The sequence below is a fragment of the Amblyraja radiata genome, chromosome 3, assembly GCF_010909765.2.
Source record: "Amblyraja radiata isolate CabotCenter1 chromosome 3, sAmbRad1.1.pri, whole genome shotgun sequence".
Lineage (NCBI taxonomy): Eukaryota > Metazoa > Chordata > Chondrichthyes > Rajiformes > Rajidae > Amblyraja > Amblyraja radiata.
Window position 1 is genome coordinate 75,019,177 of NC_045958.1, and position 25,288 is coordinate 75,044,464.

The 25,288-nt window shown below is 45.5% G+C and overlaps 2 protein-coding genes across 5 annotated transcripts in view; both read left to right on the forward strand.

Moving 5' to 3' along the window:
* Positions 1–25,288, forward strand: part of fam189a2 (family with sequence similarity 189 member A2) — a 78,390-nt gene that overhangs the window by 26,952 nt on the left and 26,150 nt on the right. For 3 of the 4 annotated variants that reach the window (XM_033018106.1, XM_033018105.1, XM_033018107.1), the window contains 3 exons: positions 4,823–4,933; positions 22,463–22,597; positions 24,771–24,878. In XM_033018106.1, coding sequence (XP_032873997.1) covers positions 4,823–4,933; positions 22,463–22,597; positions 24,771–24,878 — 354 coding nt within the window. The remainder of the gene's footprint in view (positions 1–4,822; positions 4,934–22,462; positions 22,598–24,770; positions 24,879–25,288) is intronic. The other variant, XM_033018108.1, reaches the window with a different exon arrangement.
* On the forward strand, positions 17,264–18,194 carry LOC116971162 (beta-crystallin B1-like). Its single transcript, XM_033018109.1, has one exon. It carries the CDS (start codon positions 17,353–17,355, stop codon positions 17,995–17,997), a length of 645 nt encoding a protein of 214 aa, XP_032874000.1. The 5' UTR covers positions 17,264–17,352; the 3' UTR covers positions 17,998–18,194.

The window sequence follows — 25,288 nt, forward strand, 5'->3', positions numbered from 1 at the left end:
GGCCCGACCGCCGGCTATGGGAGTCAAGATCATCCCGTCAACGGTAGGCTCGAGGCCACCTGACCGCGGGAGAACAAGGAAGGGAAGAGATAGAACTTTTTTTCACCTTCTATCACAGTGAGGAATGTGGAGGAGTCACTGTGGTGGATGTTCATGTTAAAATGTATTTTGTGTGTTTTGGTGATTTTTAATGGTATGACTGTATGGCAAATTAAATTCCTCGTATGTTGCAAAACATACTTGGCTAATAAAGTATGATTATGATTATTAAGTCTACTCTGCCATTCAATCGTGGCTGATCTATCTCTCCCTCCAAACCCCATTCTCCTGCCTCTCCCCATAAACCTTGACACCTGTACTAATCACTTGTGCTGGGGTATGGTGAAAAGCTTTTTTTGTGAAAGCTTCACTTTCAACTCCAGTGCAAAACCCTGATACATATGCTCACACTCCCACAAGGACCGCTCAGCAACAAAGCCATTACGCAACCCATTCTCACTGTACACAATTTAAGGAAGGGTTTCAACATCTTGCAAGCAGTTCAGTGATTCACTGAACTGATATCTGGAATGGGCTGATTGTCTGAGGAATGTTTTAACAAGCTAGGCTTAGATGCTCCGAAGTTTAGAAGAGTAAATGGTGCCCTGATTAAACCATAAGATTCCCCAGGAATCTTGATCGGGTGAATGTTTCTTCTTTTGGGACAATCTGGAACTGAGGATCACAGTTTTAAAAATAAGGGTCACCTGTTTAAGGCAGTTGAAAGTTGTTCCCATTGAGGGTCATTGTTCTTTCCAACTCACTTCCTCAAAAGGTAGTGAAAACAGAGTAGGAGTTACTGTCAGATCAATCCTGAATTTATTACATGGCTGAGGATGCTCCTATTTTGATTCATGTTGGGGTGAGACAGTGGAGTGCCCTCATCAAAATCAGCTCTATGAAAATCTGTCTCAATCCTATACGTACTGTATTTCACAACAGCCTACAGTGGCACAGCTGGTAGAATGGCAACTGAGGGCCGGGTTCAATCCTGTCCTCGGGCACTGTCTGTGTGGAGTTTGCACATTTCCCCTGTGCTTCCCCTCCTATGCCAAAGATGAGCGGGTTGGAAGGTCAATTGGCCACTGTAAATTGTTCCATGTGTGTAAGTAGGTGGGTGGCAGAATCGGGGGGGGGGGGGGGGGGGGGGGAAGGAGGGGTGTAGTTTGTGAGAATGTGGGATGAATAGACAATGAGATTAGTGTAGGATTGGAGTAGATGGGTGATTGATGGTCAGCGCAGATGATGGGCCGAAGGGCCTGTTTCTGGGCTGTGTCTCTCTCTCTCTCTGTGATCCTGACAAACTTCAAAGCAGTGAAGAACATTAAACAGTACCGTGCCAAGTCTGAAAAGATAAAAACAAAAATCGTGGCCTTGCAGTAACTTGGTCCCCAGGGTAGTGCAGGCCTGAGGTGGTTGGAGAGACTGTTTAAATGCAAGTTCCATTCTTTCTTTGCCTGAGAGATAAACCAATCATAACCCAAGAACATTGACTGGCGCTTCCTTGAGCCGGAGCAGAAACGTGTGTTGCCATGGTTAATCACTGGGCCTTTTATTCTCTGAGGAGTTAAAGGGGAAAAAACACTGCTTTGTGTTGACCTTTAAACGTGTGCTTTGTTTTTGTTGGCCTGCTGAAGCTATTTAGCTGGAGTCCCCAGAATACGACGAGCAATCTGCCATTTAAACATGTGTAGGAAGGAACTGCAGATGTTGCCATTAGACCGAAGATAGACACAAAATGCTGGAGTAACTCAGCGGGACAGGCAGCATCTCTGGAGAGAAGGAATGGGTGACGTTTCGGGTCTGAAGAAGGGTCTTGACCCAAAACGTCACCCATTCTTCCTCTCCAGAGATGCTGCCCATCCCACAGAGTTTCTCCAGCTTTTTGTGTCTATCTGCTATTTAAATATGATTTTAACACTCAATTGATCGGGCATGACCTTAAATTTCTGGGCCTATATATATATATTCAACCGCAGATAAGTGAAAAGCATTTTGAGGTTTCTTGGTTTAATTTAGAGATACAGCGTGGTAAGCGGCCCTTAGGCTCACTGAGTCCACACCGAGCATTGATCACCCAAACACTAGTTCTATGTTATCCCGCTTTCACATCCAATTAACCGACAAACCTGCATGTCTTTGGAATGTGGGAGGGAAATGGAGCGAAAACCCATGCGGTCACAGGGAGAGCGTTCCAGCTCCACACAGACAGCACCCGAGGTTGGTATCGAACCCCTGGGTCTCTGGCACTGTGAGGCAGCAGCTCTTCTGCTGCACCACTGTGCAGTCCCCATGTGCTCCTCCAATAACCCTCTCTCCAAAACACCCAAATTGTTCCACCGTTGAGACCCCATGCATTCAATAGCCCATGCCTTGAGCCCTGGAATTCCTTCCGCAAATCTCTTTGCCCCTTTACGGATTTTTTAAATGCTTCCTAAAACCCATTCTGGTTGCCCACCCTAAAGCAACCTCGCTCTTTGTAGTTTGGTGTCAAGCATCATTTGGTAATACTCTTTACCTCAATTTTTCAAGGAGTCAGCCATTATCACATCTAACTCTCCAGTTGATCTAACCCAGTCTGCACTAGATTCTGGTGATGCATCTATAGTTGTGTGCTTCTGGGTGAAGTGGGGAGGCGGGTGAGCAGAGAGAGGGAAGTCCGTGTACGGGGGTATGGGATGTGAGATGTTGAATGGGATGTGAGATGTGTAGGAGAGGGGGCAAGAGCGTGCAGGGCACGTCCTTCAGTCCAATTGAGTGTTGTCTGTGAGGACATTTTTTTTTTACCCCTGTCCTTGTGAAATAGAACACAAATCAGTAGAGTACACGAACAGGCTCTTCAGTCCACAATGTCCGTGACGGACATAATGCCAAATTGAACTAATGTTCTCTGTCTGCAGGTGATGCATATCTCTCCATTCCCTGCATATTGATGTACCTATCAAAATGCCACTATCGTATCTGTTTCCACCAACTGTGTGAAAAAAAAGAAATTACCCCACACATTTAACGTTTGCCCCTCTTACCTTAACGCTATGGCCTCTAGTCTTTAACGATTCCACTCTGGGGGACTGTCTACTCCCTCTATGCCTCGCCATAATGTTATTCATTTCATAATAATTTTATTGGGTCTCTCCTCAGCCTCTGAAGTTCCAGAGTTATACCGCACAAAAACAGACTCTTCAGCCCATCGAGTCCATGCCAACCATCAAGCACTCGTTTACATTAATCCTACACAACTCCTATTTTACTCTCGCTAAACCCTTATCATATTTTTCCAAATTCTATCACTCACCCACACACTAGGAGCAATCGACTTACCAACCCAGTGTTTATTTTTGGGAAGTGGGAACAAATTGGAGTGCACATGTAAAAGACATTTGGACACAGAGAATGTGTAAACTCCATGTAATAAGGACTGAACCTGTTGCTGGAGCGATGAGGCAACAGCACTATTTAACCAACGACTGTACCACCCCAAATGCAATGGTTAGCATTTAGGATTAGAGGATTCTGTGCATTCACTGTGTTCCCACTCCATCTGCTAATTGAACACAGTGGGAAAATGATAGCCCGGTAAATGAAGTGCTCGTTTATGAAGTGCTTATCGAGCATTCTGTTTGCATTTTACACTTCTCAAGGTCTATTTGGAAATTGCAGTTGGAATATTAATAACGATGTCAATAATTACACCTAATCCCCAGTGTGAATTCTATGATCAGGAATCTGTACTGCACATTTGTATTGCTTTAATTAAAGTTTAATTGAATTTTCAAACCTCTGGCTATTGGAAATATATATTATGTATCGTTTGGATGTAGGCGCATATTGTTCAGTCACCAGGATAGTGAAGTCTAAAAACGATTCCAAGCAAATTGTGCCATCAGGCGCTACTTGTCACAATCCCAGGAGTTTTAAACAAGGAAGCCACAATGGCTTTGTATTTGTTTGGGTTCAGCATCAAATCATAAACAAGGCTGTTGATTCTTCTTCTTCTTTTCGCGTCCAACTTGTTACAAATGTTGACCATGCTACATTGTCCGTCCTGAAAAGGATGCAAGCTTCCGGCGACAATCAGTGGGGGTCATCATTTGTCGCAATAGATGATGGTGGTAGCTGAATTAGCTCAGGATACATCCAGTTTCCAGCCCTGCGACGTGGACACTTCTGCTATGGGGCCAAGGCTGTTGATATACTGTAGCATCTGTGTCTTTATTTGTGCGGCTAAATATATCCCTACTAATGGTCACATTAAGACATGTTCACACAAGTGGCTTTGGATATGTTTTGCAATATTGTAGTGGCCTGCCCCGACCCATCAAATGATCTGTGTACTGCTGCCCTCTCACCAAAAACATCTGTATATTAGCCCCACTGTACATCATTACCTTACCTAATACATCTGCGCATAATTACCCTCGTTCCAGAACATCTGTACAAAGTGTGCCAAACATCTGTGCACTGCCACCCTTTCCAATTCATCTGTACGCCACTGCCCATAACATCTGTACAGTTCTGCCCCCAAAAGAGCCCTCTCACAAACATCTGTCATTCTGTGCACGACTGTCCTCTCCTAAGAACATCTGCACATTACTTCCCTATTGAGTTGCGTGAAAACTTTATAGACTTGGTCTTAGGTTAGCGCCGAGCCAAGGTGACTTGGGACCCGATCCCACTCGGGCTTTGCCCTCATCGTCCGTGAGCAACTTTGGATATTGCTGGTGACGGCCACTGTTACGTGGAAATATGAGCCTCTGCTGATGGGTGTCTTCTTTTGCCATAGGTCAACCTGTTCATCCTGTTGTCTGTTGTCTGCGTCCTGCTGAACCTGGCTGGATTTGTCCTCTCGTGCCAGAGTGCACAGTTTGTGTCTGGCATTGTGGACTGTAAGCTGGTGAGTGTCTGGGGTATCTCCCCACTGATTATTTCTATGACAATGTAGTGCGCCTTTGAACAAATAGCTGGCCGCAGGGAATGAAGAAGGGCTCTGTTCGTAAAGGAATCCAATGCTCTGGTTCAGTGTTGGTGTCATAATACTGTAATGTATTTCGATGTGATTATATAAATAGATCATGTTTAAAGCTTCTGTATCCAGTAACTGTTTCCATAAGTAGAACTTGACAGTATCCAAGGTCCAAACTAGGATAATTTTGCAAATACAGTAACATACTTGCAGTTATTGTGCCTTATAAAGAGGAGGCTATTCAGGCCATAATTCCAATCCTATCTCTTTCAGAGTGCTCTCCAAGAATACCTAGCTTCCTTTTCTTTTCCCAGACCAGAACAATATGTTTCCTTTCCAAGAATGTATTCAATTCCCGTGTGAAACTTACTACTGAACCTGCTTTCCACATCACAACTCCACCAGTTGGCATTTTCAACATGTCCTCTGATAATTTTATCAAATTATTTTAAATTTGTAGTTTTGGTCTCGCTCAGCGTTGCTTTGAACATTTGTATGAATTATTTCTCTCAAAAGAGCGCAGCAAAATAATCAGAAGCCCTTCAAGCCCATCTCACCCCCACTTTCCTGCGCTAACTATGTATTCCTTGTTTCCGCGCTGTATCTCTAAACTAAACTAAAACCTTCCCCTTGAGACACTTTTTACATTAAAAATGTGAAGTGAGTAGTGTGGCAGCTACCCTTCCATCATTTGTTCTGTGGCTGGGCTGATGCAGTTACCTTGAGAGTCCAGCCCATTCCCAGCCACCCCACAGAGAGTGTGCCAAGTCTCCAATGTTAACTGACTATCTCTGAAGTTGCAGGGGAGGGAAGCCAAAGGAACAGTAAAAAAAAAAAAAAATAAGGTTTAAATTTGATTCTCTTTAAACATTTGAAATATTGCAGATGGAATAAACGATCTTCAGCTCAGAAAGTTAAAGTGTGTTTGTCCTCCACTTGAACAGGGGAGGGGTGAGATATTGCAAAGATGGAGAAATCGGGTGACTAATGATGGGAATTCAGGAGCAAAGTAATTGTAAGCACACATTGTGTGTTAAAACCTCCAGTAATGTGACCAACTAGATCTGGAAACTGGACTCTACCCTTCCTGAGGTCATCTGATTTGCTCTGGCCTTTTCTCATCTCCAGTTTATTTCCCCCAACCCCCCCTCCCCCCCCCCCCAACCCCACCCTCACCCCCATCCCCAACCTCAACCCCCACCCCCAACCCCACCCCCACCCCCACCCTCACCCCCACCCTCAACCCCACCCTCACCCTCACCCCCATCCCCAACCTCAACCTCAACCCCCACCCCCACCCTCACCCCCATCCCCAACCGCAATCCCACCCCCACCCCCATCCTCAACCCCATCCTCAACCCCACCCCCAACCCCACCCCCACCCCCATCCTCAACCCCATCCTCAACCCCCACCCTCACCCCAACCCCCCCCAACCGCAATCCCACCCCCACCCCCATCCTCAACCCCACCCTCACCCCCATCCCCAACCTCAACCTCAACCCCCACCCCCACCCTCACCCCCCCCCCAACCGCAATCCCACCCCCAACCCCACCCCCACCCCCCCCCCAACCCCCATCCTCAACTCCATCCCCAACCCCACCCCCAACCAACCTCTACTTTCAATCCGAAGAAGGATTCCGACCCGAAACGTCACCTATTCTTTCTTACAGAGATGCTGCCTGACCCGTTGAGTTACTCCAGCATTTTGTGTCTATCTTCTGGCAACTGTTAGCTGGAATAAGGTCAAGGCAAAATTTAAAGTTGCACGTTAGATGCTTCAGCTTAGAAATTGCACATAGGTCAATTACCCCCAGTTGACACCAGTTTTGGGGAACAACAGACTGAAATAGCAACCGGGCTATTAACTCAGATTGTTGGGTCCCCAACGACATAGACAGTGGGCGCCACACACTTGCTCATTAGGGGCCGGGTTCCTCTTGTATGGCGAGCACAAATCTATTACAATAAGGTTCTATAAGCTGGGAAACCACCCAGCATGCAGATACCACTCATCAAGTACAGTTTAAAATAAGAACTATCCCCTATGCTTCCCTCAAGTCAAGTCAAGAGAGTTTATTGTCATGTGTCCCAGATAGGACAATGACAAGGAGAGTGAGAGAGATGGAATGGAGCTTACCACTGTCTCCTGGTTAAGTAGCAACTTAATGGTGTCATCTTTGTTTTCAGACCCCTTCACAGTTTCCGCCCTTCCTACCTTTCCTTCTCCCATCCCCTCCAGTCCTACACTTGATCGATCCACCATTGTTGGCCTCGCCATTAGGTGCCAAGATCCCAAAACATTCTCTGAACCCCTCTATTCCTAGTGAAGGTGTGGACGGCCCTTTACTGGGCCTCCGTGTAGTAAAAGTGCTATATAATTGCAAATTGTTGCTTTCGTGAGTGCAGACTGTGGGGATCACCTTTCCTTCTTAAAAGCAGATGAGATTGAGAAGGTCTTTGAATGAGTCATCTGTTCCATTAGTAAAATCCGTGAGCAGTAACAGAGCACTGTATCTGACCGGGCACTTTTAGATTTATGAAGGAACGTGATTGTGGGGGATGGGGTTATGACATCTGCAAAATCTAAAAATATATCCAGCTTTAACCTTCCCAGACAACACAGCACTGGGGTGCAGCCCACCTGGGAGGACCTGCAGAGATTCGGGGGCTTTGCTTGACCAGGTCAACCTCTCACATTAATACAGCACTGCGAACCTCATGGAAAAACCCCAAGCTGCTTCTGAGGAGCTTTATTCAACCAAAGTTCGACATTGGACAGAGGTTGGATTGAAGCCACAATTCAAAGGAGGAAAGTGAGGCATAGAGGATTAGGAAGGGAACCTCAGAGCTTGGAACCTTGGCAGCTGAAGGCACTGGCTGTGGGTGGTGATGGGACAATAGCAGAGGTTTCAGAAGCAGAGGAATGCAAAGATCTCGGAGGTGGTTACAGAGATGGGCAGAGATGGCTACAAAGAGTGATTCATTACAAATACCAAGTCTCAACTCTGAGGCAATTCAGGTCAAGGACAAATGTAACTTGTTTTTTTATTAATTGGCTCTGTGAATTGAACAGTTTCAGGAAAGAGGGGAATGAAATGAAATAGAGGGGGTGCTGAGGGAATGATTACCTCTTGATGCCCCAATGAGTGGCCACCCTAGTGACCCTTCAGCACAGGGTTGGAGGCTCCCCAGTGAAAGCCAGGGTGAAGTACGTGCGTGCGTATTGTCACCTCGCTCGGCCGTACGTTGTCCGCACACTGCCACCTCGGTCAGCGACCCTCTTGCCGGGCTGGGCTTTCAGCAGCCTTCATGAGCAATCCGACGCCCTGGCTTATCTCCTCAGCAGACCACAGAGGTGTCATGTTCATGGGCTGCAGTCAGCAAGCAGCTGTCCTCCCAAGTCTGGCAGAGACGAGGACAGGAAATCTATAAGCTGCAAGAGGGAAATGTTCGCGCTTCCAGGTAGAACGAGGCTAAAACCCCGCAGTACAAATGGAAGGTCACTGAATGAGCAGCGCGGTGCTTCAGGCCAAAGAGCTTGACCTTCCTTCAGGGCCTTGGGTCATCCCAAGTACCTGAAAACCCATAAAGCCTTGCCATTGTCCTGCTGTAGGAGATGTGGCACAGAAAGCTTCCACAGCAACAACAAGATAACCAACCTGATCACATTTTCAGTGACATCGATTGACAGAGAAATAGTGTCCAAGCCTCTACTCGCTGGAGTTTAGAAGGTTGAGGGGGGACCTCGTTGAAACTTACAGAATAATGAAAGTCACAGATAGAATGGATGTGCTGGAAAGCATGTTTCCACTGGTGGGAGAGTCGAGGACCAGAGGTCATATCCTCAGATTTAAAGGGTGCTCTTTTAGAAAGGAGGTGAGGAAGAACTTCTTTAGTCAGAGAGTAATTAGTTAATCTGTGGAACACATTGCCAGAGAGGGCTATGGAGGCCAAGTCAGTGGATATTTTTAAGGTAGAGATTGACAAATTGTTGATTAGAATGGGTGTCGAGGGTTATGGGGAGAAGGCAGGAAAATGGGATTAGGCGGCAGAGATCAGCTATGATTGAATGGCAGAGTAGACTCGATGGGCCGAATTGACTAATACCACTCCTCTACTTGTGAACTTGTGACACCAGATTGACTTTCTCACCCTATTTCAAAATAATACCCAATGGATCTTTGACCAGCACCATTACTGGAATCTGAATGTGGCCAGGTAGCTGTTTAACGGCAGTCTGGGTGAATTCAACATCTGCAATCTGGACAACTGTGGAAGTTGAATCATCATGTTAATTCAAAGCACAAATCTCTGGGCATTAAGGCCATCGGGGATATGGATACAGGGCTGGAAAAGAGAGGTGAGGTGGAAGATCTGCCATGATCTTGATGAATGGTGGATCAAGGCTGGAGGGTCAAATGGCCTGCTCCTGCTCCAACATCTTACGCTCTGAACATCTGAGTGAAAGTGTGATCACTTCAGCCCAACTAATCCATGCTGACCAAGATGTCTAGCTGAACTGGTCCTATTTGCCGACATTTGGCCCATGTCACGCTATACCAGGGCTGGGGAACCTTTTCACGTTGGAATGCCGCATTAAGTTAGCGGTAATCTAATAAGGCCGCTTCCAAGAAACTTCAATTAGATATACTTCAAAATGTACATTATTTTGTTAAAATAGCACTCATGATTTACTAATGTTTTAATTGTGGCCGTCAGTCGGGCAGGATTATTTTGCTGAATCTTCTTCTACTCTTTAGTATTTTAAATACGTTCATTTTAAGATTAAAATTAAAATAATAAAAGACAAACAAAAAAATACTAAGAAAAATAAAAGGATTTGTCTACAAAATTTGGATTCATTCAAAAGGCCGCACTTAATGGCCTAGAAGGCCACAGGTTCCCCACCCCTGCTCTATACTTTCCTATCTACAAACCTGTCCAAATGTCTTCTGAACATTGTAATTGTACCTCATTATACAGGTTCCTTTGGCAGCTCATTCTATAAACCTATCACTCTCTGTGTGATGTGATCCCTCAGATCGCCTTTAATTATTTTCCTTATTACCTAAAACCTATGGCCTCTTGTTTTGGACTTGCCTACCCTGGCTTGTCCTTGCAGACGTTCTTAAACAAAGACATAACATTAGCCACCCTCAAATCTACAGTACCTCACCAACGGACCGTCTATCTAGAACCCATGCAATCTCTTCCCGAGCTTCCCATTATGTCTTAGGATGCACTTGATCAGACCCCAGGGATTTGTTGACCCCATTATGCCATAAGACTGTCAGCACCTCCTTTTTTGGCATGCGAAATTTATTCCAAGAAATTACTGTTTATTTCCCTTAATTTCTTGGCTTCCACATGACCTTCTCCATGCTAAATACAGATGAGAAATATTTATTTAAAATCTCACCCATCTCCAGTAGTTCCAGATTTAGAGGCTATATTGATCTTTAAGGGAACATAGTTTCACCCTAGTCACCCTTTTGTTCTGAATATACTTATAGAATCTCTTATGATTTTCCTTTATAATGTCCTCTTTTTTGCCCTCCTGATTTACCTCGTGTATTCCCGCACCTCAAAGGATTCACTTGATCCTAGCTGCCTATACCTGACATATGCATAATTTTGTGACCAGAGCCTCGAGATCCCAAGTCAACCAGCGTTTCCTAATACTGCCAGGCTTGCCCTTCACCCTAACAGGAACATTTTCCCTGTACTCTTCCTTTATCGATATTAAAAGCCTCTTGCATACCAGAAGTCCCTTTATCTGCAAACAACCTCTCCCAATATTTTCACTTTTTGAATCTGTATCAGATAAGCCTAAGGAACAGATTCTGCACAGTCACCTCTGCTCTTCCCTCTCCATTCTGCTTGAATAACCCATTTTACACACGTGTGCATCGGAACTATGTCTTTTCACTACATGATTTCCTGTCCATTCAATTGAATTGATGGAAATGCGTGGGTTGTAAGTGAGCTGTTTTGTGGAACGCAGCGGTAGAAAACTCTACCCCACTGTTCCTGGAGACTGACCTGTGTGTAGTGTGGCCTTTTTGTTCAGCTTCTCAGTATGGTCACTTCCTTCCCCACCGAGAAAGGCTGAGAGAAGGAAGCCGCGTGCTGCACCATTTGTGCCATTAAAATGCTGACACTGTCATTGAGTCATAGAGTTATACACCGTGGAAACGGGACTTTGGCTCAACTAATCCAGGCCTTGCAGGTGCCTTGCAGAGTTAGTCCCATTTTTCCTGCATTTGGTCCATATCCCTCAAAACCTATCTAGAAACCTGTCAAATATCTTCGCAACACTGCAATTGTACTCACTTCTACAACTTCCTCTGGCAGCTCATTCCTGTGTGTGTGTGCCTGTGCCTGTGTGTGTGCGCTTGTGTGTGCGCTTGTGTGTGAGTGCATGTATGAGTGCCTGTGCCTGTGTGAGTGCCTGTGCCTCCAGGTCTTTCCCCTCTTGCATTAAAACAATACCTTCTAGTTTTGAACTCCCCTACTCCAATAAAAAAAAAACTCTGACCATCTTATCTATGCCCCTCAGAATTTTATACAACTCTATATAGTCACACGTCAGCCTTCTTTGCTCCAGGCAAAATAACCGCAGCCTATCTGTTCTCTCCTTGTAACTCAAGCCCTCCAGTCCTGACAACGTCCTTGAGAATCGTCTCTGCACCCTCTTGAATCACATCCTTCTTATAGTATGGTGACCACAACTGCACCCAATATTCTAGACGCGATTTCACCAATATCCAAAACTGTTTTAATGACATTCCATCTCTTGTGCACAATGCCTCATTTGATGAAGGCAGGTGAGCCAAATTCTTCGCCACTTTATCAACATGTCCCCCTACTTTTAGAGAACGATGTACTTGTACCCCTAGGTATTACTATTTAAAAATACTCGCCAGGGCCCTGTCATTTACTGCGTATGTCCTGCCCTGTTTTAACTTCTCAAAGTGCGTCACTTTGCACTTGTCTGAGTTTTATCTCATCTGTCATTCCTTGGCTCTCTCTAGATGCTGTTGCAACCTTAGGCAACCGTCTTCACTTTCAATGACACCACTAATTATAGTGTCGTTCACAGACTTACTGATCATGCCAACTACATTATTATCCAATTTAATAATATAAGTGATAAACAATAAGATGCCAGCACCGATCCATGCGGCACACCACAGGCACAGGCATCCAGTGTGAAAATAAACCCTCCACTACCACCCTGACGGGTGTCTGGGGTTATGAGGGGAAGGCAGGAGAATGGGGTTAAGGGCCTGTCCCAGTGTAATTCAAGAGTTCTCCCGAGTTTCCCTGATTCGAGCTTGTGTAATGTACATAGCGGGTACGTAGGAGTTTGTGGATGTCACGTAGCGGCTCGTACGAGTAACGGTAGGTACTCAGGAAATCCGGTAAACTCGTGACGTGTTTTCAACACCATGAAAAATGTCCACGAATAAAAAAATACTCGTGATGAAAAAAATTGTTACTTTTGTTACTGCATACATTACACGAGCTCGAATCAGAGGAGAACTCGGGAGAACTCTTGAATTACCTCGTACAGTGGGACAGGCCCTTTAGGAGGCAGAGATAGATCAGCCATGATTGAATGGCGGAGTAGACTTGATGGGCCGAATTCTGTTATCCTATAAACTTTGAATCTTACCAGCAAGCCAATTTTGTATCCAATTGGCCAGCTTGTCCAGGATCCCATGTGATCTCACCTCCTAAACCAGACAACGAAGCAGGACTTTGTCAAAATCCTTCTAGGAAATGCAATCACCAAATTACCAAAGATCTTGCAAACAACAATGTGATCATCCCATTTAATGCCGTTGCTGGAGTAATGAATATCAGGCAGCCAATCAGTGAGAGCCTTGCTATATGGGGGAAATGCCACTGGATCTTTTGTGAGAAGAATCTGCAGATGCTGGAAAGCTGAAACAAAAATGAAGAAAATACTAATCAGGGCAGGCAGCACGTGTGGACAAGGAAACAGCGTTAATATTTCAGGTTCAAGACGTTTTAGTGTACAACCTCATGTGTAGGAAGGAACTACAAATGTTGGTTTGTACCGAAGATAGACACAAAATGTTAAAGTAACTCAACGGGGTCTTTTGTCAGCACAGGGAAAGGGTGATGAAAGTTAGGCAGCATTAAAGCTGCAGGGAAAGTGTGGAGAGGGATGGATAAGACAAAGGAACATCTGTGATGGCTTGAATGGGTCAGATGAGTGATAGGGACATTTAGATGGCAATTGGACTTCTTTGTCTGTTGCTCGGTTTGGAACGGCTCTGCCAAAGACGGTAAGAAATTGTGGAGACAGCCACAAAATGCTGGAGTAACTCAGCGGGACAGGCAGCATCTCTGGGGAGAAATTATGAAGAGTTGTGGATGCAGCCCACTCCATCGTGCAAACCAGTCTCCTCCTCGTTTCCCTTTCCCCTGACTAGTCTGAAGAAGGGTCTCAACCCCAAATGTCACCCATTCCTTCTCTCCAGTGATGCTGCCTGCCTCGCTGAGTTACTCCAACATTTTGTGTCTATCTTTGGTTTAAACCTGCATCTGCAGTTCCTTCCTACACTGCTCATCACCCCAGCCCCCCTCCATCAACTACATCTACACCTCACACTGCCTTGGGAAGCCAGCCAACATAATCAAGGATCACTTACATGGGCATTTTCTCTTTTCCCCTCTCCCATTGGCCAAGTGTTACAAAGCTTGAAAGCACATACCACCAGATTCAGGAACTGAACGGACATCTCGTAAACTTAGGATGTTGTCCCGATCTCCCAACCTACCTTGTTTCGGCCCTTTATCTGTGCTTTCTGGCTGTAACACTATATTCTGCACTCAATTTATTTTTCTCTTTGCTCAACCTGTTGTGCGTGTGTGTGACTTGATTGTAGTCATGTATGGTACAATATGACAGGCTAGCACACACAACAAAGTTTCTCACTGTATTTCGGTGCTCGTGACAATAATAAGACAATAACAAAATGATTAGGGCTGGCCATGCTATTTGTCTAGCAAGTCAGCCTGGACTAATGGAGAGAGAAAATCTGATCCTGTATCAGAGTCTCATGATTTATAGCAGGTCTGATAAAAACCTGAAGCTGGAGAACCCAATATTGAGCCCAGAGGCCAGAATTTGCCCAGGCACAAGATGAGGTGGTGTTCCTCAAGCTTGAGTTAGGCTTTGTTGCAACAGTGTGGGAGGCCACAGACAGAGGTCACAGAGGGAGACACGAGAAACTACAGATTACAATTTTCCAGCAAAAGACACAAAGTGCTGGAGTAACTCAGCGGGTCAGGCAGCATCTCAGGAGCTCATGAATAGGCGACGTTTTGGGGCGGGATCCTTCTTCACACTCTCGGAGATCGGGAGTGGGGTAGAGAATTAAAAAGGCAGATAGGATTTTTTAATGTTCACCTTCAGCCTCATTCAATCCCTATTCCAAAGGTCAGCTCCTCTGGATAGAAGGAATGGGTGACGTTTCAGGTCAGCAAGATTGAGCTCTGAAAAACGGTCTCTGCCCAAAATGTCCCATATTCAATAGACAATAGGCAATAGGTGCAGGAGTAGGCCATTTAGCCCTTCGAGCCAGCACCGCCATTCATGGCTGATCATCCCCAATCAGTACCCTGTTTCTGCATTCTCCCCATATCTTCTGACCGCTATCTTTAAGAGCCCTATCTAGCTCTCTCCTGAAAGTATCCAGAAAACCTTCCTCCACCGCCCTCCAAGGCAGAGAATTCCACAGACTCACAACTCTCCGTGTGAAAAAGTGTTTCCTCATCTCTGTTCTAAATGGCTTACCCCTTATTCTTAAACTGTGGCCCCTGGTTCTGGACCCCCCAACATTAGGAACATGTTTCCTGCCTCTAGCATGTCCAAACCCTTTATAATCTTTTCTGTTTCAATAAGATCCCATCTCATCCTAAATTCCAGAGTATACGAGCCCAGCCGCTCCATTCTCTCAGCATATGACAGTCCCGCCATCCCGGGAATCAACCTTGTAAACCTACGCTGCACTCCCTCAATGCCAAGAATGTCCTTCCTCAAATTAGGAGACCAAAACTGCACACAATACTCCAGGTGTGGTCTCACTAGGGCCCTGTACAACTGCAGAAGGACCTCTTTGCTCCTATACTCAACTCCTCTTGTTATGAAGGCCAACATGCCATTCGCTTTCTTCACTGCCTGCTGTACCTGCATGCTTACTTACATTGACTGATGAACAAGGACCCCGAGATCCCCAAATGGTGTCAAGTTGTACTTCCCCTTTTCCCAATTTGACACCATTTAGATAATAATCTGCCTTCCTGTTTTTGCTACCAAAGTGGTTAACCTCACATTTATCCACATTAAACTGCATCTGCCATGCATCTGCCCCCTCACCCAACCTGTCCAAGTCACCCTGCATTCTCATAGTTTCCTCCTCACAGTTCACACTGCCACCCAGCCTTGTGTCATCTGCAAATTTGCTAATGTTACTTTTATCCAGAGATACTGCCTGACCCGCTGAGTTACTCCAGCATTTTGTGTTTATCGCAGGTGTAAACCAGCATCTGAAGTTCCTTCCGAAACATTTTGTCAGCTCCTCTGTCTGAGCAGCACCCCCCCCCACCCCCCCCTTCTGACTCTAGGCAGGCGTACTGCCTGCTGAACTGTGGCTAACACACCTATCTGTGGCAATCACTGCCAATTACTCTGAGAGTTTCTTACTTATTTTGTGGAGGGCAGTTACAACTGGATGGGTCTGGAGGTTTCATCGGATTGGACTGGGTTCAAACAGTGAGATATAATTAATAGCGGTAGTTTTATTGATCATTTCCACTGCCAATAATCCCAGCCCACTTGAACCTGGCATTCGGAGTAATTCAGCTAATTGACGTACCATAAACCTCATAATGATAGATTAGTGGTCTGTAATCTAATCAGTGAATGCTTTCAACATCTGGGACCAATCAATTAGTTTAGTTTAGAGATACAGAGCAGAACCAGGCCCTTCGGCCCACCGAGTCCGCACCGACCAGCGATCCCCGCACATTAACACACACTAGGGACAATTTACATTTATACCAAGCCAATTGGCCTGCAAACCTGTACGTCTTTGGAGTGCGGGAGGAAACAGAAGATCGTACGGGAAAACCCACAGGGAGAACGTACAAACACCGTACAGACAGCACCTGTAGTCGGGATCAAACCCGGGTCTCCGGCGTTGCAAGCGCTGTAAGGCAGCACCTCTACCACTGCGCCACCGTGCCCCCCAATTGTCAGAAATGAATACATAGAAAGGTGTAGCACAGTGAAGCTTTTTCAGCCCGTAATAACTTTGGCTCCTTGAAAGGGTGTCTCTTTACTCTTGGAACATAGAATGGTACAATACCGTGGGCAGCACGGTGGCACAGCGGTAGAGCTGCTACCTCACAGCACCAGAGACCCGGGTTCGATCCTGATTATGGGTGCTGTCTGTACGCAGTTTGTGCGTTCTCCCCGAGACTTGCGTGGGTTTTCTCCAAGATCTTCAATTTCCTCCCACACACCAAAGACGTGCAGGTTGTAGGTTAATTGGCTGGGTACAATTGTAAAGTTGGATCACTGGTCGGCTCAGACTCGGTGGGCCGAAGGGCCTGGTTCTGCTCTGTATCTCTAAAGTAAACTAAACAGGAACAGACCTTTTAGCCCAAAATGTCTGTGTCGAACACGATGCCAGGCTAAACTAATCTCATCTGCCTGCACTTGATCCATGCCCCTCCATTCCCTGTACATCCATCTGCAGTCCTGAAAATTGTTTTTACTGGAACCATTTGTCCTATTCCTATTTGAAGTTACCTACTAGGTCTGCTGCCCAGCAGCTGATGTGCCAAATCGCAATTAAACAGGCAACCTGCTCCTCGACACACTGGTTTTGTGGGAGCAGTCTGTCTAGAAATTAGCTGCTATATTTCAAACAAGAGGCATGCTGTGGCTGTGTGTAGAAATGCAAGTCATTGTGTTAAAAAATGTCAGCTTGTCCAGAGCCAGGCACTGTGATTAGTGTGGAAGGTTAGGACCCCATATGATTTTAACTGGTGTTCCCAGAATGCATTGAGTGAGAACAAAACCGTGTCCTGCTGACACGCTGGTTCTCCCGCTCTCTCTCTTTTAGTCTTTCCCCATCACGTGTACGCTCGCCTGACGACTGGGCTTTTCATTGTGTCAGATGTGCCGAGTCTGCACTTGTTCTGTGTCTGTGTAATCCCTCTCTGGGCTGGGAGCCTTGTATAAAAGAGGTGTCCCAGCGACGCCCCATCACAACTCCGACCTCCTGGAGCAGAGCGAGAACAGGCATGTCTGAGATGGCGAGTCGGACCACCCCTGTGACTGAGAGGAAGAGCCACCAGACCAAGAAGCTGGAGATGGGCGTGGGATCCTACAAGATATTCATCTACGAGCGAGAGAACTTCCAGGGCCGCTGCAGGGAGTTCACTGGCGAGTGCATGAACCTGTGTGAAGCTGGGTTTGAGCAGGTGGGGTCGATCCGCGTGGACTGCGGGCCCTGGGTGGCCTACGAGCGCTCCAACTTCTGCGGGGAGATGTTCACCCTGGAGAAGGGCGAGTACCCACGCTGGGACTCCTGGTCCAACAGCCGCCAGAACTATTACATCATGTCCTTCAGGCCCGTCTGCATGGAGTCCGAGCAGCATAAGATCTGCCTGTTCGAGATGGCCGAGTTCAAGGGCCGCAAGATGGAGATCGTGGACAACGACCTGCCCAGCCTCTTCACCTACGGCTTCACCGACCGGGTGGGCAGCACCATCGTGAGCTGCGGCACCTGGGTGGGCTACCAGTACCCGGGCTACCGTGGCTGCCAGTACCTGATGGAGAGGAAAGACTTCAGGCACTGGAATCAGTGGGGTGGTCCCCAGCCACAGATCCAGTCCATTCGGCGAATCCGTGACGGACAGTGGCACAGGGTCGGCTGCTTCAACTAGAAGCCGGTCACCGGGACCCAACGGGACTGACACCTGCACAGTGATGAGTGTAAGGTGCGGGGTGCAGAGCATTGATCGACGGCTCAGTTCTTCAGGACCAACACTCATCAGTGAGTTACAATGAGGCAATTGGTCAATGGCAGGTGTTTACAGACTTTGTGAGCAAAAAATAAATTAATTTTAAACACACTAAAAAAGGTTCATCAATTTTGTTCAACTTGCTGTTGTTGCTTTTGCGTCTTTCCTTTCCAGTGCACTCTGGACTAACCAGTTACCAGTTGCAGCTGAATGGGTCTGGAGGTTTCATCAGATTGGACTGGGTTCAAACAGTGAGGTATAATTAATAGTGGTAGTTTTATTGATCATTTCCACTGCCAGTAATCCCAGCCCACTTGAACCTGACATTCAGAGTAATTCAGCTAATTGGCGTCCTATAAACTGCGTAACGTAATGATGGATTAGTGGTCTTTAATCTAATGAGTGAATGCTTTCAACATCTGGGACCAACTGATTGTCAGAAATTAATTCTCACCTACACCAGCTCCTCGTTAAGCCAGGTTTAGTTTAGTTTAGAGATACAGCACGGAAACAGACTCTTCGGCCCACCGCGCCGACCAGTGACCCCTCGCACATTAACACTACACCCACTAGGGACAATTTTTACATTTACCAAGCCAATTTACTTATACGTATATTCTCCCCGTGACTGTACGTCTTTGGAACGTAGGAGGAAACCCACGCAGGTCACGGGGAGAATGTACAAACTCCGTATGTACAGACAAAAATATCTTTCTCTTGCTTTCAAATCCCTGCACTCTTTCACGCAGCCTTATCTCTGTCACCTCATCTATTCCTACAACTCTCTGAAGTCTCTCTATTTCTGGGCTCTTAATCACATCCACGATTAATCTTGATGTTCCTATCTTCAGGAATTCTCATGCTAAATCTCCTTCCCCCCCCCCCCCCGCTGACATTCTTCTTATCCATAATGCTCATTGAAACACTCAGTCCTTGACCAAAGTTTTGACCACCTGTCCTAATACCTCCTTATGTGGCTTGGTGTCAGCTTCTGTTAGATGATGTATGTCCCTGTGAAAGTGTCTTGCAGCATTCTCTTATGTTAATGTTGCCAAAGAAATGTAAGCTGTTCCTGACCTGTTTTCTGGATGTTTGTACTTTTGCATGATTTAAGTACACGGCAGAACACACTATCTTTATGAAATGCACAAGAGGTACATTATTCCTACTAGTTCAGATCTTTGCCCAAGATGATGACAACTGAATTCAAAGATGAATATTAAAAGGAGACACAAGGAACTTCAGATGCTGGAATATTGAGTAAAACACAAAGTGCTGGAGTAACGCAGCAAGTCAGGTAGCATTTGTGTATGAAATTAATGGGCAACGGTTCGGTTGGGGAAGAAGGATCCCAACCAGAAACGTTGCCTATCCATTCCCTCCACAGATGCTGCCTGACCTGTTGAGTTCTCCAGACTTGTGTTTTGCTCGCATGTTAAATCTTTTGGATCTTTGCACTCCTGTAAATAGAGTAATAGTTCATGAAAGACTGGATAGGAAAGACATGTGAGCATGTGTTCAAACTAATTAATCGAAGCATCAGAGGGGAGTCTGTTTTGTCACCCACAGTGCGCTAGGAGTCTGGAACCAGTTTCTTTAAAGGGTGGTGGGGGAAAAAACCTTTAATGCATTGCAAGAGCTGCAGAGAATGGGTCAAGTGCTGGGAGGTGGGATTAGGTTCAGTACTTTTTTCTTTTTGCTGGCATTGCTTTTCCTCCTATGATAATGTTCGGTGATAGAGCTCATAATTTCCATGTACAAGCACACCCAGGTCTCGTTGCACCTCCCCTTTTCTTAATCTGACCCGTTCTTGCCACCAAAGTGGATAACTTCACATTTATCCACATTATACGGCTTCTGCCACGCATCTGCCCACGCACCCAACCTGTCCAAGTCACCCTGCAGCCTCATAGCATCCTCATCGCAGCTCACACTGCCACCCAGCTTTGTGTCATCCACAAACTTGGAGATGTTACATTTAATTCCCTCGTCTAAATCATTAATATATATTGTAAATAGCTGACGACCCAGCACCGAGCCTTGCGGCACCCCACGAGTCATTGCCTGTCATCCTGAAAGGGACCCGTTAATTCCTACTCTTTGCTTCCTGTCTGTCAACCAGTTCTCTAACCGTCAGTATCCTGTCCCCAATACCATGCGCTCTAATATTGCACATTAATCTCTTGTGTGGGACCTTGTCAAAGTCCAGATACACCACATCCACTGGTTGTCCCTTATCCATTCTACTTGTTACATCCTCAAATAATTCCCGAAGATTAGTCAAGCATGATTTCCCCTTCATAAATCCATGCTGATGCTGTATGACACTATGACTCTATCTGAGTCTGTTCATTTCCAAGATATTAACATGGATAATTTAAATGTACAGGCCTTGAAAACGTCATTCACATTTGAGAATCTCTTATTAAAAAATAACACGGCCTCTTCCTAAAATCCATTTGTTTATCAGAACTTTTTGTTTGTGATAATGGTTAGCCAAGACATCTCTGAGAACTCCCGTTCTCATTGATATGAGTGTTGGAAATCATTTAAAGACATGTAAGAAACTAGATAGGGCCTTGGTTTAACATCTCAATAACATAGATGCTGGAGTAACTCAGCGGGTCAGGCAACATCTTCTTTTCCAGAGATCCTGCCTGACGCGCTGAGTTATTCCAGCATCTTGTCTGTATCTTTGGTGTAAACCAGAATCTGCAGTTCCTTCATACGCATGTACCACCTCCAACCTCGTGGCCTTGACCCTCCCACACTACTGCATGGTCAAGACTTTGGGGCTGAAGATCGGATGTGTGTCTTGAACTCAGAGTCTGGCAAGAATGGTAGGAAGGTTACTGGAGATGATTCTGAGAGATAAGATGTACATATGGTTGGATTAATAAAGGATTATTTAACGATAGTCAGCATGGTTTTGAAATGGGAGGTTATGTCTCACAAATTCAAAGTTTCTGAAGAAAGTAGGCAATTGAAACTAAAATAAGTGGTATCATAGCCAATGAAGGTAGTTCTCCAGAATTACAGCTAGATCTTAATAATATGGGCAAGTGGGCTGAGAAATGGCAAATGGAGTTTAATTCAGATAAGTGTAAGGTGCAGTGTTTTGGGAAGTCAAACCAGAGCAAGACCTTCACAGTGAACAGTAGCCCCCTGGGGTGCATTGTAGAGATCTAGGAATACATGTACATTGTTCTCTGAAAGTGGCATCACAGGTGGAAACTGTGGCAAAGAAGGCTTTTAGTCTTCATAGTTGGGGAATTGAGTATAAGTCGGGATGTTAGGAGAGGCTGCACATGTTCTGTTTTGGTCATCTTGATATAGGAAAGATGCCATTATGCTGGAACAACTGCAGCGAAGGTTTTGTGAGGATTTTGCCAAGATTCAAGGGCCTGAGCAACAGGGAGGGGTTTAGCAGGCTAGCACTTTATTTCTTGCAGTGCAGGAGGGTGATCTTGCAGAGGTGTATAAAATCATGACGAGAGGAATAGATAGGACACAGAGTTGTTTTTACAGGTCAGAGGAATCCAGAGCTGGAGGACCTACGTTTAAGGTGAGAGGGAAAAGATTTAATAGTAACCTGAGGGCAACGTTTGGACAATATAGGTTGGCGGGTATATGGAACAAATTGCCAGAGGAGGTAGTTGAGGCAGCAACTACAACAACATTTAAAAGGCATTTGGACAGATACTTGGATAGGAAAGGTTCAGAGGGATGAAGTCAGAAGCAGGTAAATCTATTTTTTAGAGACTCAGCATGGAAATAGACCTTCGGCCCACTAAGCCAAACATTGGTCACCAGTTCAAACTAGTTCTATGTTTTCCCATTTTTACCTGTGTTCCATGTCCAGTTACTATACACTAGGGGCAATTTACAGAGCCAGATTAACCTACAAACCTGCACTTCTTCAGAATATGGGAGAAAACTGGAATAAGCGAAGGAAACCATGCGGACACTGGGGGAACATGCAAACTCTGCACAAAAAGCGCCCAAGGTCAAGGTTGAACCTGAGTCTCTGCCCCTTTAAGGCATTACCAGCTGTGCCACCATATATGGGACTAGCTTAGATGGGGCATCTTTGTCAGCATGGATGAACTGGGCTGACTGGACTGTTTTAGTGTTGTATAGCTCTGTGACTGTATGAATGCTATCCATTAGGAAAACCTCTCTCTCCAAAAATTAGTGCTCTTTAAATCCACTACATGATATCTAAAGGCAAGAAATGTTAGTGCCTTTTAAGTATGGGTGGGTGTCAGATATTTAGCTGTGCAATCGATATGAATTCTTATTGTCTAATGTATTTATTATTTGTTGCTGTGTGGTGTTTAACTGTGCTAGAACGCTGATCTAATTGAGTTTTCTGTTTCCCCGATAGGTCAAGATTGTTGAGGGCAGTAGCTGTTTCTGTTGTGAAGACAGCCAGGCTACAAAATGCAGCAATAAGAAGGAGATTTTGATATTGTACCCGGTTCTGTCTGTGACCTGTGACACTGTTCGCCTTGTGCTGAAGGTATAGTTCATTCATAATCTTCTTGTGAGAGACCAACGAGTGGTTGGAAAACCCTCCTGCTTGACCAATTGTCAAGGCCAAATATTCAAGAGCAATTGGACCCAGAAAAGAAAAAGCAGATTCCCTAAGCAGACATTGCAGTCAGAATGTCTTGGCAGGAATAACACTGAGATGGGAATAACACGTCTTGTGTGGTCTAGACAAGGTATTTTGTCCCATGGAGGAATCGTGGACCCAAAGATCACTCTCAAATGAGTAAAAATCTTGAGTAGCTGCACAGAGTGAGGAACGACATCCTCTGATGACCATGGACAAGGGGTCATAACAAAATAGGGCCAGAATGCAAAGTACCAGAGGCCTGGGTTCATACTCTCACATTACCAGAGGCCTGGGTTCAATCCTGACCTTGGATCCTGTCAGTGTGGAGTTTGCACATTCTCCTTGTGATTCTTCCCGGTGCTCCGATTTCCTCCTACTTTCCAAAGATACGTAGGTTAATTGGTCACTGTAAATTGCCCCTACTGTGTGTATACGTGGTAGAATCTGTGAGGCATTGAGGAGAATGTGGGTAGAACACAAAAATGGGATGACTGTGGAATTAGTGTTAATGGGTGGTTGATGGTCATCATGGACACAGTGGGTCGAAAAGGCCCGTGTCTCTGCTGTACCTCTGATTGAATGCATGGTACAGGTCCACCACCATTTTCTGACAACTGATGGTCCGGCATCTCCTTCATTCCGGACAAAATTACGAGAGTGCATTTGAGGTTCACTGGATGGCCACAGGTGGCAGTGTGTGGAGCGTACCCCTCTTTTAGGACGTGTCCCTCTGTCCCCGAATAGTTATTTGTTTGCATCTGCAGTTGTTGATGGTGATCCCTGGGTTTTGTGCAATTCTTAACTTATTTTGTTTACATTTAACCCTAGCTTTGGCTTCTAGGCTAGATCAAAGTGACAATCGTGGTGTCAAGCATAAGCACATTTAATTTACATTTAATATTTGTTTTATTTAAGTTTCTAGCAGTCGTTGGCACTTTGGTGACATGGGAGCGGTGTAATTAGTGCGTCATGATATTGTATCATTATTACATGACCTCTGTTGGTCCGGCAAAATGGATAATCCGGCAAGACTCTGGAACCAAGAGTGCCGGAAAATTGGTGGTAGATCTGTAGTTAGTTCATTATGAGTTGTGTGAAATGCTGAATCCTAGACGCATAACAGGAGCGACCCGTTTCTCTCAGTATGGAAATCGATAAAAAGGGGACAAACTAATAAAATAAAGGTAATTGGTGCATGAGGAAGGCATTATTGTCTAAAGACTGGAGGGGAGTCGAACTCCCAAGCTGAAGGAGTAGCGGAGGCAGAATCGCTCAGCACGTTGTAAGTGCACTTGGATCGGTCCTTGAATGGGCTGAAGAGGGTATTTAACTGCCCAGTGTGAACAGCAGTTCAATTGACCACTTCCTCTGCTGAAGAGTACAATGAGTTTTTAAATTACACATTCTCCCCAGCCACTCTGGGAGAAGAGGTTTCTCCTGAACTCCAGTAGATACCTTCTTTACAAGGCTGCACAGCAGTCAACTCCCTGATATTTAGGCCAGGAAAATTTGAACAGAGGAGGCTGATGTAGCGTGGATTGGAAGGGCATATTTTCCTTAGCAGAGGATTTAATAACTTAATGAGGAAGTTGAGGAGAAATCTTTTCACACAAAGTTTGCTGGAGATTGCCGCCTGAAAGTTTAGTGGAGGCAGGGAACCTTGCACAAGACCTTGGAGGTGCAGTAATATACTGAGTTGTGGACCATGAGTTTGGAAGTGGGATTAAGGTGAGCAGCTGCATCTTTGCTGATATTAGTGATTCTCATTAGTGTTATGAGTTCAAAGGACTCTTTGAGGCAGAGTTAGCTCTTGTTTGCTGTGCTAGTTTAAGTTGGTAAATACGGGCCCCACTGTTCAATAAAAGAGACACTCAGCGGATCAGGCAGCATCTATGGAGAGACAAACAGGGTTATCGTTTCTGGGTGATGACCTTTCAGCAATTCTTAACCTGAAATGTTATCTGTTAAATGTCATCTCTCTCCACAGATGAGCTGCCAGTTGCTCTCAATGTTTTCTGTTTGGATTTCCAGCATTGGCTTAGGCTCCCATTAAATGGTTCCCTTTCTTTTCCAGGACCTCCTCTTTGCCATTTGTGTGCTAAATGCATTGACCACCACAGTGTGTGTAGTGGCCGCAGCCCTACAGTATCTCCAGATATTCGCAGGAAGGCGACCTCGGGCGGTGAGCTTAACAAAACCACTACGTTTGTTTTAACTAACCCCCCCCCCCTTCAGATCTTCTGATGTTTCTGTCAAATGGTGCCCATTCACTGGAACTCTTGGCTCTGAGTCAGAAGGTTGAGGGCTTGGATTCTCAGAGACTGGAGCAGCAGATCCAGAGAGATGTTCCTGGCGCAGTGCAGGGGGAATGCTGTACTGCCAGAGGGACAACTTCCAAATGCGATGCCCTGACTGTTTTTGGGTGGCCGTTAAAGATTGTGGAATGATAATTTGCAGGAAATGTTTTACAGGATGTTTGTCCTGGTTGCCCTGCTTATATTTGTCCCCCAACCAACAGCTCCAAAACAAATGACCTGATTTTGCATGTCATTGTTATTTGAGTTTGCGGTGCATGAATTGAGTGCTTTGTTT

Excerpts from the sequence above, each read along its gene's own strand:
- LOC116971162 (XM_033018109.1), top strand. The coding sequence starts at position 17,353 with ATGTCTGAGATGGCGAGTCGGACCACCCCTGTGACTGAGAGGAAGAGC.